At 45.9% G+C, this 17642-nt stretch overlaps 4 protein-coding genes across 13 annotated transcripts; 3 read left to right on the forward strand and 1 right to left on the reverse strand.

Annotated features, from left to right (window-relative positions):
* The first annotated feature begins 24 nt into the window (after positions 1 to 24).
* Positions 25 to 4682, forward strand: LOC120711394 (monodehydroascorbate reductase 5, chlorplastic-like). The gene is made up of 17 exons (XM_039996890.1): positions 25 to 250; positions 341 to 527; positions 660 to 759; positions 915 to 992; positions 1304 to 1375; positions 1465 to 1583; positions 1838 to 1922; positions 2067 to 2156; positions 2259 to 2360; positions 2477 to 2566; positions 2943 to 3023; positions 3369 to 3440; positions 3519 to 3613; positions 3690 to 3778; positions 3888 to 3950; positions 4043 to 4086; positions 4251 to 4682. Exons 1-17 carry the CDS (start codon positions 241 to 243, stop codon positions 4380 to 4382), a joined length of 1509 nt encoding a protein of 502 aa, XP_039852824.1. The 5' UTR covers positions 25 to 240; the 3' UTR covers positions 4383 to 4682.
* A 508-nt stretch (positions 4683 to 5190) lies between these two features.
* On the forward strand, positions 5191 to 6166 carry LOC120713157 (aquaporin NIP3-3-like). The gene is made up of 2 exons (XM_039999164.1): positions 5191 to 5930; positions 6019 to 6166. Exons 1-2 carry the CDS (start codon positions 5191 to 5193, stop codon positions 6164 to 6166), a joined length of 888 nt encoding a protein of 295 aa, XP_039855098.1.
* A 266-nt stretch (positions 6167 to 6432) lies between these two features.
* Positions 6433 to 12708, reverse strand: LOC120711395 (aquaporin NIP3-2-like). Of its 10 annotated transcripts, none has more exons than XM_039996895.1 (9): positions 12507 to 12708; positions 12314 to 12414; positions 10316 to 10546; positions 9837 to 9932; positions 8198 to 8454; positions 7880 to 8007; positions 7123 to 7797; positions 6940 to 7001; positions 6445 to 6833 (listed from the first exon to the last, which is right to left on the reverse strand). In XM_039996895.1, the coding sequence occupies exons 5-9, from the start codon at positions 8202 to 8204 to the stop codon at positions 6689 to 6691; spliced, it is 1017 nt and encodes a 338-aa protein (XP_039852829.1). In that variant the 5' UTR covers positions 8205 to 8454; positions 9837 to 9932; positions 10316 to 10546; positions 12314 to 12414; positions 12507 to 12708; the 3' UTR covers positions 6445 to 6688. The 10 variants fall into 10 exon arrangements, with proteins under 10 accessions (XP_039852835.1, XP_039852829.1, XP_039852827.1 ...); XM_039996893.1 differs by having other exon boundaries at positions 9837 to 10006; XM_039996899.1 differs by lacking the exon at positions 8198 to 8454.
* Positions 10040 to 11832, forward strand: LOC120713158 (aquaporin NIP3-2-like). The gene is made up of 5 exons (XM_039999165.1): positions 10040 to 10074; positions 10629 to 10905; positions 11000 to 11419; positions 11504 to 11565; positions 11685 to 11832. The coding sequence occupies exons 1-5, from the start codon at positions 10040 to 10042 to the stop codon at positions 11830 to 11832; spliced, it is 942 nt and encodes a 313-aa protein (XP_039855099.1).
* Positions 12709 to 17642: the final 4934 nt, after the last annotated feature.

The raw sequence follows: 17642 nt of genomic DNA on the forward strand, positions 1-17642 counted from the left end.
CAAGTAGACGGCCTCGGGCCATTCCTCTTCTTCCCCACTCCGCCGCCGCCGTGGTTTGTCTTCCGTCCCTTGGCCTCCCGCAGCGGCCAGCGACCCTCCGGCCCCTCCAAATCACACCTAGATCCCTCGCGTTTAAACTATTCCCTAATCCAACCCCTGTCCCCTCCAGCTCGCTGCTCACCTGACAACGCCGCCTCCTCAAGTCCTCTATAAGGGCGCTGCCGGGGAGGGAGAGAAGCGATGACTTCAGGTTCTCCGCATCCGGCCCCCCGCTACTTCCTGTAATTGCAGTTAGGCCCCTCTGACACTCCCCGGTCCCGTTTCTTGGAGGTGGCCGCAGCTCTCCGGCGGAAGGCGGCGGAGATGGCTTCCGCGGCGGCGGCGGCGCAGTGCTTCAGCTCCTACTCCTCGTCCCCTGCCACGCGGTTCCTGCGGCAGCGCGGCGGCGCCCGGGTGCTCCAGCTCTCTTCCCGGCGGAGCTTCTGCGTCTCCGCCGCAGCTGGCGGATTCGACAACCAGAACCGCGAGTGGGTGCCCCTGTTCCTCTCGAATCCACTCTGTATAGTTCTTGTGCTGCGCAAAGCTTGCGGCTTTGAAGTGGGCGAGCTGTGTACGGTAAATGGTGCTTACGAGTTGGCTGGTGGATCGCCGGACTGCAGGTATGTGATCGTCGGCGGAGGGAACGCGGCGGGGTACGCGGCCAGGACGTTCGTCGAGCATGGCATGGCTGATGGCCGCCTCTGCATCGTCTCCAAGGAGGTATTGCTGTGTGGCTGATCGGTTGCTGTAGGCGCGCTTTGATATGATCGTCATACTTGCACAAATAGATTGGAGTTAGTTTGTTCATGATGCTGCTGCTTCCTCGATTGTGCCATGTAATGTACTTGTGTGATAGTTCAAGCGCTTCCGTGCAGCCAGTTCCACCATATGAGCGGCCAGCATTGACCAAAGGCTATCTCTTTCCTCCGGACAAGAAGCCGGCACGCCTACCTGTAAGTACCTTGACAAATTTACAATGACAGGCAGCAGTAACTGATATGAAAATTTGGGATCACCCATTGAATTGGCTGGTTTTATTTAATTGTAGCATTGTACATTCTTCATATAGTGAGCAAGAAATGAGTTAGGTGCATGGTAGATTAATTTGACTTTAGTAGGATTGGTGTCATTAAGTTTCTTAACACTTCCACCATTTATTCGTATCTTTAAGGAAGCATTTGATTACCTGATAGTACGTTGCATGCTTAACCATCAACTTGTGCTTCACAAACAAGCCCAAAATCTTATGCTTTTTTTGTCGCAGGGTTTTCATACATGTGTTGGATCTGGTGGACAGCGACAGACTGCTGAATGGTACAAGGAGAATGGTATAGAGGTAGTGATGATGTTAACATTTTCTAATTAGCTGTTTTTCAAAAAAAAACTATGACACTTTATCTGAAACGATTTGTCCTTTCATGAAAGGTGTTGTATGAGGATCCAGTTGTTGCATTTGATGGCAAAACACAGACCTTGAAAACTTCGTCAGGGAAAATTCTGAAGTATGGCTCACTTATTATTTCTACTGGCTGTGAAGCTTCAAGGTATACAACAATGCTTATGTGGATGAGTTCATGTATATGTTTGGGAAGCCAGATTTCTTCTATTCTTTTCATGATGTCCAGTTTTATCAAATTTTCTACTCAGATGTCAGACATACTTATATGCTAATCCAGTGACATCCAGTTGGTGTTGTGCGCATGAATGGGATGCACAAACTTCGTTTATTCCACTGATTAGAATGAATCTCAACCTTATGTTTGGTGCTTCTAATACCAAAAATCCTTTTTCTTTCCAGATTACCTGAGAAAATTGGAGGGAAATTACCTGGAGTTCACTACATTCGTGATGTTGCTGATGCTGATTCTCTAGTATCCTCACTGGTATGTTCGGTAGATTAATACTTATCATCATTCCTCGTCCACCAGAATTAATGCTATCTCATTTGACTGTGACATTGATAAACTACGACTTCTCTAATCTCACTCTGATATTTACTGGTAATCTTTTTTGTTTTATTTTTCTAGGGAAGTGCAAAAAAGGTTCTTGTCATTGGTGGGGGTTATATTGGCATGGAAGTAGCTGCAGCAGCATGTGGCTGGAATCTTGACACAACTGTAAGGGCCTACCTTCCTCTGTTTGATACAGTGAAGCCTGTACATCTCTCTTTCTTTATGCTAAAAGTGCCACTTCTCTAATTGATATTGGTACATGAATAGATTGTGTTCCCAGAGGACCACATTATGCCAAGATTATTTACACCTTCCCTTGCTAAGAAGTATGAAGATCTGTATCAGCAAAATGGTGTCAAATTCATTAAGGTGATTGTTGCATCAAGTACACAAGTTCATTATCTTTATTTTGCGAGGAGTATGCAAGTTCATTTGTTAGTATTGTTTCGATCAATTTGAGTGTGAACATATTTATTGGTGACCAGGGAGCTCTAATCGACAAACTTGAAGCTGGATCTGATGGAAGGGTGTCTTCTGCTGTACTTAAAGATGGATCTGTAGTTGAAGCTGATACAGTTATGGTCTTAATGTCCTTCTAATGGTTTCATGCTGCAGTGCTGTACAATCAAAATTATTACTTTGGCTACCAGATAAATTTCAGTATCATATTCATCTTTTTGGCCCACCTTGCTGTCACCAAACAGGGAGAACCAAAACTATCTGACTCTAATTTTTTTAATAACAATATATAATTATGCATGCAAACTCAATTTGATAGGTCTGTTCACTCTAAAAAAAGGGTAGTTGATGGATCTACTCAATCTGTTGGTTTGACATATGTAGTATGCACCGCGCTTCATTGAACATATAGCCCGTAAAGTAAAAAAAAAAGTAGACAAATTTTTTTAACGTTATACTTTATGTTGTTTTAACAAGATATCGTTAGTGCAGGTAGTTGTTGGTATAGGAGCAAAACCAGTTGTGGGGCCCTTTGAAGCTGTTGGAGTCAACCGTGAAGTTGGTGGAATAGAGGTTTGTTTCCATGCCAAAATTGATGAGAACTATTTAATGCTTACTGTTATGCAAGTGCATCATGATAGTTGCTCAAAGTTTCTGTGGAACTTTTTTTTTTCTCTACCTGAGATATTGTTGGGATTAATGTAGATTAGCAACAAACACACATAGTTACATCTTATCCTTATCATTTATTAATTTTAGTTGTCTCATTGTCATTGTGTTCCTTCTAGTTGGATGTGTAGTTCTGCATTGTATGGTAGATGTTAATCACATTAGTTACTTGCTCAATGTTTGGCACTCTGTAAATCAGTTGTTGGGTATTCTTGGTCAATACAGCTGATTGAATATCTTTTTTTTTAGGTTGATTCCTTGTTCAGAACTAGTGTACCTGGCATCTTTGCTATTGGAGATGTAGCAGCTTTTCCTTTGAAGGTTGGTACTCATTAAGTTTTTCATCTTTTGAGGCAAAGCTGGATCTCAGAATATGATATTTGCGCAAATTCATTGCAGATGTACAATAGAATTGCTCGAGTGGAGCATGTGGATCATGCTCGCAAATCTGCACACCACTGTGTTGAAACGCTTCTAACATCCCAGACAAAAGCGTAAGTTTATGGCTATCAAGTGTACTGCATTGCTTTGGCACCTGGTTCTTCTTTTGATTTGCCATGTTGTATGCAGGTATGATTACCTTCCGTATTTTTACTCGAGAGTTTTTGAGTATGAAGGAAGCTCAAGAAAAGTTTGGTGGCAGTTTTATGGCGATAACGGTACAAACAATATAATTACCATGCTAGCCATTTTCTACCTCATAGTATTGGTCCCTGTTGTTGAACGTGAATAATCATGATATTTATACCGTCAATGTGCTCTGAACAGTTGGTGAAACAGTTGAAGTAGGGAACTTCGATCCAAAAATTGCTACTTTCTGGATTGACTCAGGTAATCGGGTGTTTGGGGAATACAATTTAATTCTTCTCAGTTGCACATTGTCATAGCATGATAACATTACCTTTCTTCCTTCATTACTGCAGATAGTCGACTGAAGGGTGTTTTCCTTGAGAGTGGAACCTCAGAGGTAAATATATTGACATCACCTCTCACATGAACAATAGATTTCTAACCTAGGGACAGTTTCTGTTTCAGTTGAAACTAGGACCAAACTATAAGCCATTTAAGTACGGGAGTGATTTTTGACGTGAACCAGCCTGAATTCATAATAAACTTTCTACAATCTTTCAGGAATTCTCGCTTCTTCCACAACTCGCTAAGTCTCAGCCCATTATTGACAAATCTAAGCTCCAGGCCGCAGCTTCTGTTGAAGATGCATTAGAGATCGCAAGAAGCTCTCTTCAGTCTGCCGCTTCGGTGTAGTTCTCGACATCTAGGAACTTCTTGGGCTGAGTACGGGTGCTGTTGCATATTTTGAATCGTCAAGACCACATCATCAATAACAATTCCGCAGCATTCATTTCCACGGGATTGTGATATTCTTACTGTACCTGTAATTGCCATTTCCATCTTGAAATAAACTTGGTCACCCTTTGAGGGGTTGATGAGGATGATAGAATGAAACCTTCATGCCACACTTATTTGATTCTCTAATGTGGTTATTACTTGATACACACTGTTCATGTGATATGAAATTAATAACAAGGCCTGTCATATTATCCATGATCTTTGGAAGTTCAAGTGACGATGCCTCTTAAGCCAACAGAGCATAGGGTACATTCTTGTCATCTTGGTATTTCAGTACTTGTCTTGCCGAAAATTCCTGGGAATATGCACAAAAATTCTCTTGGCCTTGTCACACCTGATGGAGAACTCACTGGCGCAAGGCCAAATGACAAGCAGAACAGCCGCTGACTCAGCAGTGGCCTCTTGTTGATTAGCTCCTGATAGTCCATTTTACTCCACCTCTCATCACATATTCCTCGTCATATTCTCCTAAACACACTGGAGACCCTATGCAAATACAAACTCATTAGTATTCTCCGATATCGACTCGCCACACCGCATCAACGTACTCCTATAAATATGATAACTTGTTGCAAGATCACTCGGAGATCTGTGTGCAATTGTGCATAAATCACTAGGAACTATAAGATCATTAAGTAAAAATTATATGCATTAGTAGCATCTAACAGAGAGAGAGATCCAGAACTAGAATTGAGGTTAAGTAATGGCTGATCATACCACGAAGAGTGGTGAAGATCAGAGGCAGCAGCAGGTGGCGATCAGCATGTGCTCGACGCCGAGCGGCGACCGGAGCCTCGCCGGCGCCGGCAGCGCCTCTACTCCGAGATCGTCCAAGCTGGTGCCGCTCGACTCCCTGCAGAAACTGATGCTCAAGTCGCCGCCGCCGCCGCCTCCATTCCACGGCGAGCACGAGCGTCGGACTCCAGCGGCGGCGGCGGAGGTGCCGCTGGTGAAGAAGGTGGCGGCGGAGTTCATCGGCACGTTCATCCTCATGTTCACGGTGGTGTCGACCATCGTGGCCGACGCGCAGCGCGGCGGCGGGGAGGGCCTCCTGGGCATCGCGGCGTCGGCGGGGCTGGCCGTGGTGGCGGTGGTGCTCGCCGTCGTGCACGTCTCCGGGAGCCACCTGAACCCGGCGGTGAGCCTGGCGATGGGCGTGTTCGGGCACCTCCCGCGCGCGCACGTGCTCCCCTACGCCGCCGCGCAGACGCTGGGCGCCGCCGCCGCCGCGTTCCTGGCAAAGGGCATGTACCGGCCGGCGGACCCCGGCGTGATGGCGACGGTGCCGCGCGTCGGCGCCGCCGAGGCCTTCGTCCTCGAGCTGGTGCTCAGCTTCGTGCTCATGTTCGTCATCGCCGCCGTCGCCACCGACCCGGCGTCGAGCAAGGAGCTCGTCGCCATCTCGATCGCGGCGGCGATAACGATGAACGCGCTCGTCGGAGGGTAAGTGGCCGCGCTGCTAGCTGCTGCTACGCCGATCAAGATTCAAGACCGACCGGTGCTTATGACGATCGATGCACGGATGATGCAGGCCGTCGACGGGGCCGTCGATGAACCCGGCGAGGACGATCGGGGCGGCGCTGGCGACGGGGAAGTACAAGGACATCTGGGTCTACCTGGTGGCGCCGCCGCTGGGCGCCATTGCAGGAGCCGGCACCTACAGCCTCATCAAGCCCTGATCGGTGACGATGGAGATGGATCGATCAGTCTCATGCACCGTGGCACATGGAAGAACACATGTACGTACATGCTTGGCTGCTTGCACGGAAAAACGCAAGTACTTGCACAGCGTCTGCTGGATATACTGTGCAGTAGCTGGATGATCAAGTGAATATATATCGATCAGGAACCATTTGAAACGCCATGAACTTCACACAAAACTACCAGCGGCGTTCACTTTCGCGCTTGCCGCGGAAAGCAAAACCGTTGATTTTCTCACCCACCACAGATTCTCTCACCTACCCATGATTCTTTCACCCATCTCCCATTGTTGATTTCAAAATGGAGGGCAATGATGGACTATGCAACCACAAGTATATGTGGAAAATTCATGTTCAAGTTCTCAAGGAGAAATTAGACAAGGTCCCAACAATTGTGCCCTTGATTCCATTTCCATCCTAGCTACTACTTCTTTTCTTAAGAAAAGAGAACCACTTCGTTTATGTGATTGTGCAGCCATGCCTGCCTGCACAATCATTGAATCACATGAGCGCAACGTAAGCTCCAGTTCCGGCGATGGCGCCGAGGGGAGGAGCGACCATGTAGATCCAGATCTTGGTGTACGTCCCAGCGGCGATGGCCGGCCCCAGCGTCCTCGCCGGGTTCATCGACGCTCCCGTCGTCTCCCTGCTCGATCGATCCACCACCAAAATTCAGCACATCATGTACGCGTAAATTTAACCTTTCTTTCTCAATCAGAAAACTGAACTGATGAAGCCATTGCTGCACGTACGCGGAGATGAGCGCGCCCATCATCACTGCCGCCCCAGCTCCCACTGCAAGCAGCTCCTTCACCTGCACCGGTTTAATTTAGATGGGCATGGTAATCGTCTCGCCATTAGCATCCTCAGAGAGTGATCGATCAAGCGACAATGCTAAATTGCTACTAATTTGCAACGGTGGAGGAATAATTTACTGCTTTCGGATCGGTGGAGAGGGCGGTGATGACGAAGAGGAGGACGAACGTGGTGACGAACTCCACGGCGAGCGCCGCCGCGGTGCCGAGCGCCGGCACGGTGGCGGCGGTGGCGCCGAGGTTCGGCGGCTCGTAGACCGCCCTGGCCGCGAACGAGGCGGCCGTGGAGCCGAGGAGCTGAGCGGCGACGTACGGCAGGAGGTGGGCCCCGGGGAGGTATCCGAACGCGGCCATGGCGGTGCTGACCGCCGGGTTGAGGTGCGCGCCGGAGACGTGGGCGAGCGACGCCACGATCACCGCCACGGCGGACCCCGCCGCCACGGCCACGCCGAGCAGGCCCAGCGCGCCGCCGCGAGCCTCGTCCACGATGAGCGCCGAGAGCAGGGTGAAGACGAGCAGGAAGGTGCCCAGGAACTCCGCCGCCACCTTCCTGACGAGGGCGAGCGCCGCCCTATCCTCCATGCTCGGAGGTGGACGGGAAGCCTCGCTCTGCACCCATTGGGGCAGGGTGTGGTTGGAAGGAGACTTCGTCGAGAGGATTGGGGACGAGTGCGGGACGATGATTGCGATCTTGTCGTCGGCGCTCATGTCGTCCATGGAAGCTGCCCTGGAGATGCTCAGTGTCAGATCCCTGGAGATGCTCCTCATATGCTGCTCCATTGATGATTTCTCGAGCTAGAAGAAGAGATGTTTAATGTCCTGTGACGAATCTGATCTATGGCTGATCAAGTGATCGATGATTGCGGTGTTCTTGTACCTGGAGGACTGACTGGAGGAGAATGTCAGTGCAGTGGACAGGGAGCTCTATGCTTGGTTGAGATTTATGTGGGCACTGACTGGCCTGGATGGATTTTGGCGGGCACGGCATGGATGTGATCGATGTACCTGCTCAAACAAGTGAAAAACAATTAGCTCTGGAATGATTTGTGATGATTGAATGATTGATCAACACCACACAGTATGGGAAGGTGAAAACAAACACCATTCTTGTTGGTTTCACTGTCCAATGCCAAATCAAGTTATAATACTACTTCTGTTGCAGTCATTTAGCTCCGTTTTACCTGTTCAAACCTACCATGCATCGATGTGTACCAACGCCTCGATCTGCCCTGTTCTGCTGGTCACAGCTCATGAGCACAATGGAAGCCGCTTGTAGATTCTATGGCTACCATGCTCATAAGCTTGTGCCTTGGATCAGTTGATACTGACTGATATGTTGGCAAGTTCTTGTTTGTCTAATTGTCTGGTCGATAGTAGAGGATGCTTAGAGTCCTTTCCCAAGCATCTTCTTTTCCACTTTTGTGATCAAAGTTGAAGGGGTCAATGCTGTGTCTGAGGAAGTTACAAATGTCGTTCAAGGGAAAAAGCTAGAAGTGGTAGATTTTGGCCGAGAGGAAACTCAGATAAAAACCAAGACAAATTCGAGGAGTGAAGGAATGCAGATATAGTTGTCCGTGTTTATCCTGACAGCTAAATACTGGCTGATGACATATCTGATTATAATAAATATATTTTGGGGATAAATAAATTAGCGTTGAAACAAGTTTTATACATGTAATTAAATTTGGGAGAAGCATAAACATGGAAGAAATATATACGAGTCCAGCAACTAGATAGTGGAACAATCACTAAGAAATTAGCATAGTATTGCATTGGTGGCAAGTCCAGAAAAATACACACAAACTTGTCACTTGACAGCAAACTGAGAAGCATTAATTTTTATGATAATACACATGAGAGGAGTAAGTTTACCACTTCCTGATGATGAGGTTGCATTACTGCCATATATGGGAATTACTATGCTGTAAATTATGATAATTAATCCATCAACCCATGCTGTCCACGGGCTTGTAATTTTGACAGACAAGTATCAGAAATTTGTAAAGAAATTTTCCATAGCTAATATAATAAAAAAATGCTTATCTTGCTCTTTCATTAGTTAAATATTGTAGCACATACTACATAGATACGTACTTATATATGTTTTTTTTTCATTTTGTGATAGACTTTAGTTAGCAATTACTCTATACACTTTTTTTCATCTAAATTCATAACATTTTTTTCGCTTTGCATTGCACGCACCTCTGTATGCGTTCGGCATGTGCTTAATTGAATGAACCCGAAGTTTGAGCTACGTCTTTAACATGGAAGTCCCCTCGCTTCTTTATACATGTATACATATATGGTGTATGTTTACAGATCATGCATGTATATCTTAAGTTAGTATTTTTTTCTGTATTAAAACTTAAAAGTTACGGAATTAGATGATTTAAAATCATATAACGATTTACTTTGGAATACTATTTTATAATAATATTTTAATTCTGATGCAGATTTAGAGATCACTTTATATTATTCTTAATAACAACACATGTAGGGGATCTAAGATGCAAATTTAGGGTTACTTTAGATTATCTTTATAATAGCAAGATGTGTAAATTTTAGACTTACCAGATTGATGGCCAGACGTCTTGGATTTTTATGAAAATGTCTAGCAATTTCTCTATTTTTCTAGCCCGTTTGATTTTTATGAAAATGTCTAGCATTTTCCTGTTTTTCTAGCTCATTCTGTGAGAATTAACGTCCAATTAGTAAATTGTTAGATAGCAGCCAGTATGAGACCCATTGGACCATCATTGCTATTAGTATTAGGTCACATGTTTATCTCAAAAGCTCATTCGGACAATCAACGAATTGATTATCATTTGACTTACCCTAGCTCTCCACGTGTGTTTAGCTTAGCATATGGTGTTGCTGAAACTAACAACTCCAAGATTTGAAGCAGCAGAGGTGGAAGGCAGATCAGCGCCCTGGTTTTCAAGGAACGTAAGAATGCCTTAGATGTTGCACACAGCTGCAGAAGTAGTACTTCCTGTCCTTCCAACTGCAAGGTTTTAGTAATGATTTTGCCAGCGTCATGTATCTACTGTTTTCATATGAAGAAGCATCTAGGTAACATCATAGCCCAACATAACTCTTTTTTTTTGGCAAAATAATCTCAGAAGAGAATCAGCATGCTTGCCAATATGAACAGCTAAAGAAGAGGTCAACTGAGGTCCGGTCAGAATATTCCATTCTGAACCAGAGATCAGAGATGATGATGATGGTGAATATAATTGATTATAACAGAGTTCTCATTTGATAACTGAATGCTACTCCAGAAGGGGGGCGTTGACATTGTTATTATACTTACATACACTGCTCTAGCAACTTCTTTCGCCGCGGTATTCAGTTGCCGCTTTTCCAAAACCCATGAATTCGGCACCTCTGCCGCCGCAGATTTGGAGCCTGTTGGTTTTAACAACAGAAGCTACTACAAGGCACGTTGCGCATATGAAAACCACGCAAAAGCAGATGCCTATATATAGCCTTCACTGCCATGCTTCATATCACATCCAAGCATCAAAAACAGAATTCCTTTGCCCTACAAAGACCAAAACAACAGAGTTAAGTATCAACATCCTGTTTCATCGATTACATAGTGAGATTTAGCTGATTGACTTTAGAGCAAAGCATGGAAGAGCAAAAGCGCGGCATGGATGTGGCTGCGCCGCTGCAGTTACAGTCCCTCCTACGGGGACAAGTGAGAGCAACAGGATTTCCATCATCATTTCCCCAAGGGCTGCAAGCTCCAAGGTCATGCCATTTGAGTTGCTCAATGCCGGCAGTGTCAGCTCACATCCACATGATGATCCTGCCGAATCCTCTGATGCTCATGCAACTCATTATCGCCTATGGAATCAAGGCTTACCGAAGATAAAAGCAGTTCCTCTCATCAAGAAGGTACAGTTACAAAACCTTAACAGTTTATATATGACCTTGATGTGCTACTGTTTTCTGATGTAATTTTAACCTTGATGTGCTATTGTTGTTGCAGGTGATTGCTGAGTTCCTTGGCACATTCATACTGATCTTCACTGTGCTTTCCACCATAGTCATGAATGAGCAGCATGACGGAGTTGAGAGCCTGCTCGGCATCGCAACATCTGCAGGTTTAGCCGTCACGGTTCTAGTACTGTCCCTCATACACATATCCGGATGCCACCTGAACCCGGCAGTTAGCATCGCCATGACCGTGTTTGGCCACCTCCCACTTGCTCACCTCCTACCTTACATGACTGCACAAATTCTGGGCTCCATTGCTGCTTCCTTCAGTGTCAAGGGCATCTATCATCCAGTGAACCCTGGGATTGCCACCATTCCAAAGGTTGGCACTACTGAAGCTTTCTTCCTTGAGTTCATCACGACATTCATGCTTCTGTTCATCATCACCGCTCTCGCCACCGACCCCCATGCTGTAAGTTTCATGCTCCTTTAGATCTTTTAGACTTGTTACCCTTCCTCCCATTATATAAAGCTAATGATCTTCTCATCAAACTAGGTGAAAGAACTGATAGCAGTGGCAGTTGGGGCAACAATCATGATGAATGCTCTTGTAGCAGGGTATGTCGTCCTTGTGTACATATGCAATGGTTCAGAAAAAAAAATCATAAGCAGAGTTCTTTTGTAGCTGAACCGTAACAAAGATAAATTCTAACTTTGTTTGATAATCTCGTGAGCAGGCCATCAACAGGAGCATCAATGAATCCTGCACGTACGATTGGTCCGGCAGTTGCAACAGGAAGGTACACCCAGATTTGGATATACATGGTGGCAACACCGATGGGCGCTATAGCTGGAACTGGAGCTTATATTACAATTAAGCTGTAGTTACCAAAAGGTGGGGAAAATTCAGAAATCTGTATCTGAAAATAGTACTCTTATTTGTTGTCGTTCTAAGAAACATTACGTTTTTGCAGGGAACATGCGACTCTCAGAGCAAGCTGATACGACCACAATGTAGATACATCAAAATTCTTTGACTTCATGGTCAAGTGGAAAGATTAGATGCCCAACGAACAGTCTAAATTTTCATCGTTTACTTTGAACTGATGAACAGTTCTGAATTCTCCTCCTTTTCTGTTTACTTCAATTGTAATCTGTACATATGTGCACTACTATCCTTCAGCTCTTAGCTGACCTCAATGGTTCTCAATGAAGAATTGGTTTAGTCGCATCTCACTAGTTCATGAACAAATTCCAATGGTATGTATGTTGTGCTACAAAAACTAAACGGAGGGCCCGACTATATATTATGCGGCAAAACTGTAATGTCTTGCCGCTATTTTGGCATGTTGAGTTTTGGACCTACCTGCAGAATTTACAAGACCTGTTCGGTTCCTTTGTAGGTCTCTGAATTCTGGAGAACCATTGAGCACTGTTCCTCCAGGGTTCCAGAGCAACTCCGCCCACCTGAAAAGTTTTCAATGGTAAATCAGATATCAGGATCACACACACACTGGTGCAGCATCAGTTTATACTTGATGATACAGTAATACCATCACCATCCTTGGCGGCAGGATGGAGCAGGGCATGGCCAGAGCTCCTCAACGGCCACGGCAGGTCGTCGATCCATGGCAGCAATAGTCCAATGCGACTAGGCACGAGGTAGAGGAGGAGGGATCCCTGCCATCCGGAGACCCACCGTCGTCGGGGAACGACCCTGTCGCACGGCGGCCGCCGGAGCCTCACGCGGAGGCGCTCGGCTGCGCTTCTCGCCTACTACCCGCTTGTAACTGCCCATGGGCCGTAAATAGGCCGCGCTCGGTGGGCCCGTTATCTCGTAGGCCCATTTTATTTTTAATGGCCGGCGTGGGCTTCTTGAGTGTGCACTGGCAAGTGGCAACAATGCACCCAAATTAAGCTAAGCTGGTCAATAAGTTTTTTTTTTGTTTGGAGTAAGTTTTTATAGATTTCATTCATTCCGTTCCTTGACTTGATCACAAGAGTCTCAAGTTATCCTGGATTTGCCATTATTTCTCAACTCCATGCATTTGTAAGGCTAGTGCTATTATATTTTTTTTGGGGGCCTTTGGCGTTCTTATTCCTGTTTTGAAGTGAAATGATAATTTTGCTCCTATTTTTTCAACTTTGTGAGTTTACCCTCGTTTTTAATAAATGAAGGAAGCATTTGCCCTTATTCCATGAAAGCCAGTTAACGGTGTTAAAATTGATTTATCAATTTGCCCTTGCAGATTTGTTTCTACTATTATTTGAATTTGGTGATTTTACTCCTATTTTCTCAATTTGACAGGTATAAAACAAATTGCCTCATGCAAATTCAAATCAGATTTTTATAACTTTCAAACATGACCAAAATTTGATACTACTAATTTGTATGATTAAACTAATTGGCAACGGAATCGATAAGATTTGTCGTAAAATTTCTCGTTAGCTTGAAGTTGGTTTGGGGGCCCGAATCTGATCCCTTCCAGGCAGCTACGCCAATTAAACCATGCACTTAACTGCGACAAGACGCCAGGGCCTGCGCTGCCCACAGGAACAGAGTGGCCTTGGTTCTCATTCCTGAATTTTAGTACACGATTTTCGAGAAGAGAATCTTTATATTTATGAAGTACTAAATGAAGGCTTATTTGTAAAACCTTTTCAAAAATGAGTGCGACTTTTCACGATGAATATAATGACGGTAATTAATTTATGATTGACTACAGTGATGCTGCAGTAACCATTTTTTGATCACGCGGTCAAATGTCTCATTAAATTTTTCATGGTTCCTAGCGCAGGGGTTCTGAAGTTAGTTTTGAAAACTGACTTAATTTAGTACCTCAAATTAGCGGTCAAAGTTGATACAATTCCTAGCATAGCACAAACCAAACAGGGCCAGTGACACCGTGTGATTGCTCTGCGACAAGAGATGCCGGCGCCCGCCCTCCCCAGAGGAACAGAGGCCCTGTTTAGTTCACAAAATTTTTTCTATAGTATCCACACATCAAATGTTTAGTTCACAAAATTTTTTCTATAGTATCCACACATCAAATCTTTAGACATATGTACGAAGTATTAAATGCAGTTGAAAAAAATAACTAATTACACAGCTTAGCTGTAAATGACAAGATGAATTTTTAAATCTAATTAGTCTATAATTAGATATTAATTATCAAATAACAATTAAAATACTACAGTATAAAAAAATCCAAATTTTTTCACGAACTAAACAAGGCCAGAGTGACACTGTGTCACTGAACTAAATAAGACCAGAGTGACACCGTGTGACTGGTTGGGCCGTGCAGGGCGAAAAGTCGATTTTGTTCCCGCCTATGTGAGAGACTCTATCGTGTTCGTCAATGATGTCAATTATGTACCGAGATTTGTACCATCTTGTCTCATATGAATGTATTGTCATGTTTTTTTCTTTGCTGCCTTATCCCTACACATATTTGCAGTCCCCTGCTGCGATTTAGACAGGAAGTTGGCAGGTGATTGACATAAAAGTCTCGTGGACCGTAAAAAGCATTGGAAGTTTCACTGTTCACTGTTTTTGAACCGCCTAACAGTGATGATATTTTATTGTTAGTAGTGGGTACCCTGTTGTGGTTAGCCGTTGCTATTAGTGGAATAATTAATTTTGTTAACTGTCGCTCCTTCTAAGGATAATATTTTGTTATTCTATTACTTTACTGTGCACACAAAGGTGCCGGACACAAAGGTCTCGTGGACCGTGGAAAGCAAATGAACCCGTTACTAGTGGGATATTTTATTACTTTTATTATTTTTTAGATGCGGCTATAATTTTTTTTAATATTTTACTGTAGTTGCCAAATGATGGGACGAATATGTACTGATACATGATACATGCTGGTACCTTGCCGATAAACACTCACTTTTAGTGTTATATTTACATCGTTTTTTCTAACTTGACGTGAATGCTGGTACCGAATATACTAGTGGCATTTGTATGAGTACTTATTTGTACTGCCGTATCTATATTAAAATATCAATAAACTTACTATCAGTTGAACTTATCCTCCATGTCATGGTACTCATTAGTGGTATTTGTATGAGTACTTATTTGTACTACTCACTAGTGGAATTTGTATGAGTACTTATTTGTACTGTCGTATCTATGAAAAATATCAATAAATTTACTATCCGTTGAGCTTATCCTCCATGTCACGAGTGCATACTTTTTTATGTACCAGGTTATAGATGATGCGCATGTTCCATTTTAGCGGGGATTGTACCTTCCAGTACCTGAGACTAAGCAGTAACCACCCATTTTAGCTGGTACCTCCCAGCACCACCTGAGACTAAGCACGTTTGTTACTCATAAAAAGCAATATCAATTGAAATAAAAAAATCCATGTACCAGCTTGTTCAACAGAAATATTGAGGACAAAAAAAACACAGCACATCACATAAGAAGAAAGAAAAAAAATCAAATCAAGAACATGCTTGTACATGAAAAATGCATTCAGCTATACCTCAAACACAAGATTATCAAATGCATGCACCTATTCCTGTTCGGCGAGGAGGAGTCCGGCAAGTGGATAGCCAACTAGAGCGCCTCGCCGAGGGGACATCAGACGAGGACCGCGCTGCGCACATGGTGCTCAAGGAGGAGCTGGTCGTCGCGCTTACGCTTGGCGGCGCGCGCACCGCCTGCACTGAGAGGTACCCTGCCGTCTTGCGCGATATCGTGGGCGCTGCTGGAAGCCGCCGTACGAGCTGGAGCGGCGCGCTCCACTGCAGCCACCACCACCCACCATCCTGCGCACCGCCGCTGCCCTTGCCAGACAGCACGCCGCAGCTTCGGCGAACGCCTCCACGGGCTTCTCCGGCTGCAGCACCGCTGCCGTTGTGCACAGCGTGGCCAACACCGGCTGTGGCGTCTCCAAGGCGGCGGTCGTTGGCCTTGGGGCGCGCTGTGCTACGGACTTGCAGCCCAAAATCTCACACAAATAAAAATTTATTTGAATTCAAAATTCATTTAAAAAAAATTCATTTTCCCAATCTAATTTCAAAAAATTTGAACTCATCTTCTTTTGCAAGAAAAATCCATCTCTTTTGCATGCAGTGGCGGAGGCTGGAATCACCGGCACGGGGGCTGCTTCCTCCTCTTCTTCCTCCCGCCCCCTTTCCTCTTCTTCTCCCTCCTCCTCTCCTCTAATTTCCATGGAGTTCATGGGGGTAGGGGGGGCTTGAGCCCCCTTGCCCCCACACTGGATCTGCCCCTGTTTGCATGCTCCTGTTCACGTGATGGCATACCAGTTTGTTCTTGTACGTAAAGCCCACAAGCTAACCCTTCCTACACTAAATCATGAGCTTGCTTGACACTTGGGCCTGCTAATCCCAAACGAGTACAAACAAACCAAGCAAGCCCACACGGCCCCACCGCACTCTCTCTTGTATCACTGACCGGTGGGACCAACTCAGTGCCCTTCCCGTGTGGAGGAGGCTGCCAGCGCCCCCTTCGTTTCCCCTCGCCTCGGATGCTCATCAGCTCATCACAAGCTTCCTACCTCACGACAAAACTAGCCGCACAGCACTCACGCACGGAAGATGCACGCCTGCACTCTCCGCCGTCGCTGCTCCATTCCGCGCCGCCCGCGTACGACCTCGTGTACCGACGGCCAGCGCTGCTCCTCGGCGCCTCGTCACCCCGCAGCACAGCGCAGCCTCCGTCCTCATCATCCTTCATCACTGTGCGCTGTCCTCGACCACAGCCTGGCGACGCCACGCTCCCTACCTCCTGCTCTCTCACTCTTTCTCTCTGTCGGCAGCACACCTCCACTCCATCAGTAGCATCTCATGCTCTCTTAATGGTCTTGCTCGTTTCTTTTCCCCAAAAAATCAGAGCAGCAAGCAGACCAGCGCCCCCGCCCCCTCTGATTTCTCTTCTCCACCGAGCAAGCACAGCAGGCACGAGCTCCAATTGCACCTGTTCTCACTTCACGCCAGCACACATGCATGCACACAATTAACTCTCATCTCTTTCTTACTCCTTGTACACATGCATGCACACTCACGCACACAATTTCTCTCTCACACGTCTCTTTCACTTCCTGATCCCTGGACACATGTATGCACTTCTCTCCTGCTCTTCCTCCTCACGCAAGCACAACAGCACGACCCCTCCAATCCTTCAGTAGCAGCCCATCCTCCGCTCCTCCCGTGCTCGCGCAGAGCAGCAGTACCAGGACGATGAAGATGGTGACCACGAGCGCGAAGAGGATCGACGACGCCGACGCCGAGTCACCGATGGCCACGACGAGCAGTACCGCGAGCCGTAGCCCCGACCTCGCCGACGACCCAGCCCAAGCTGCCGCCGCCGAGCCGAGTGTCATCGTACCACGAGTCCACACCACGCCGGCCACATCTGCACCGTGTTGACAGTCAAAATTGGCACCAACCGGACCGAACGGTCTGACTGGTCGAGGCACTGTGGTCTGTCCGGTAGGGACCGAGCACTGTGGTCTGTCCGGTAGGGACCGAGCACTGTGGTCTGTCCGGTAGGGACCGACCGGTCTAGGTAGAGTCCGAGTACAACTAGGATTTTTCATAGATTTAGATTTATAAACAGGATTTCTTGCATGATAAGTCTACCCCACCCTATAAATATAAATGGTCACGGCCGATTGAGGGTAATCCCAATCGAATCACACATTTACCCTTTACTTTTT

Source organism: Panicum virgatum, chromosome 6K, assembly GCF_016808335.1.
Source record: "Panicum virgatum strain AP13 chromosome 6K, P.virgatum_v5, whole genome shotgun sequence".
In the NCBI taxonomy this organism is placed as follows: Eukaryota; Viridiplantae; Streptophyta; class Magnoliopsida; order Poales; family Poaceae; genus Panicum; species Panicum virgatum.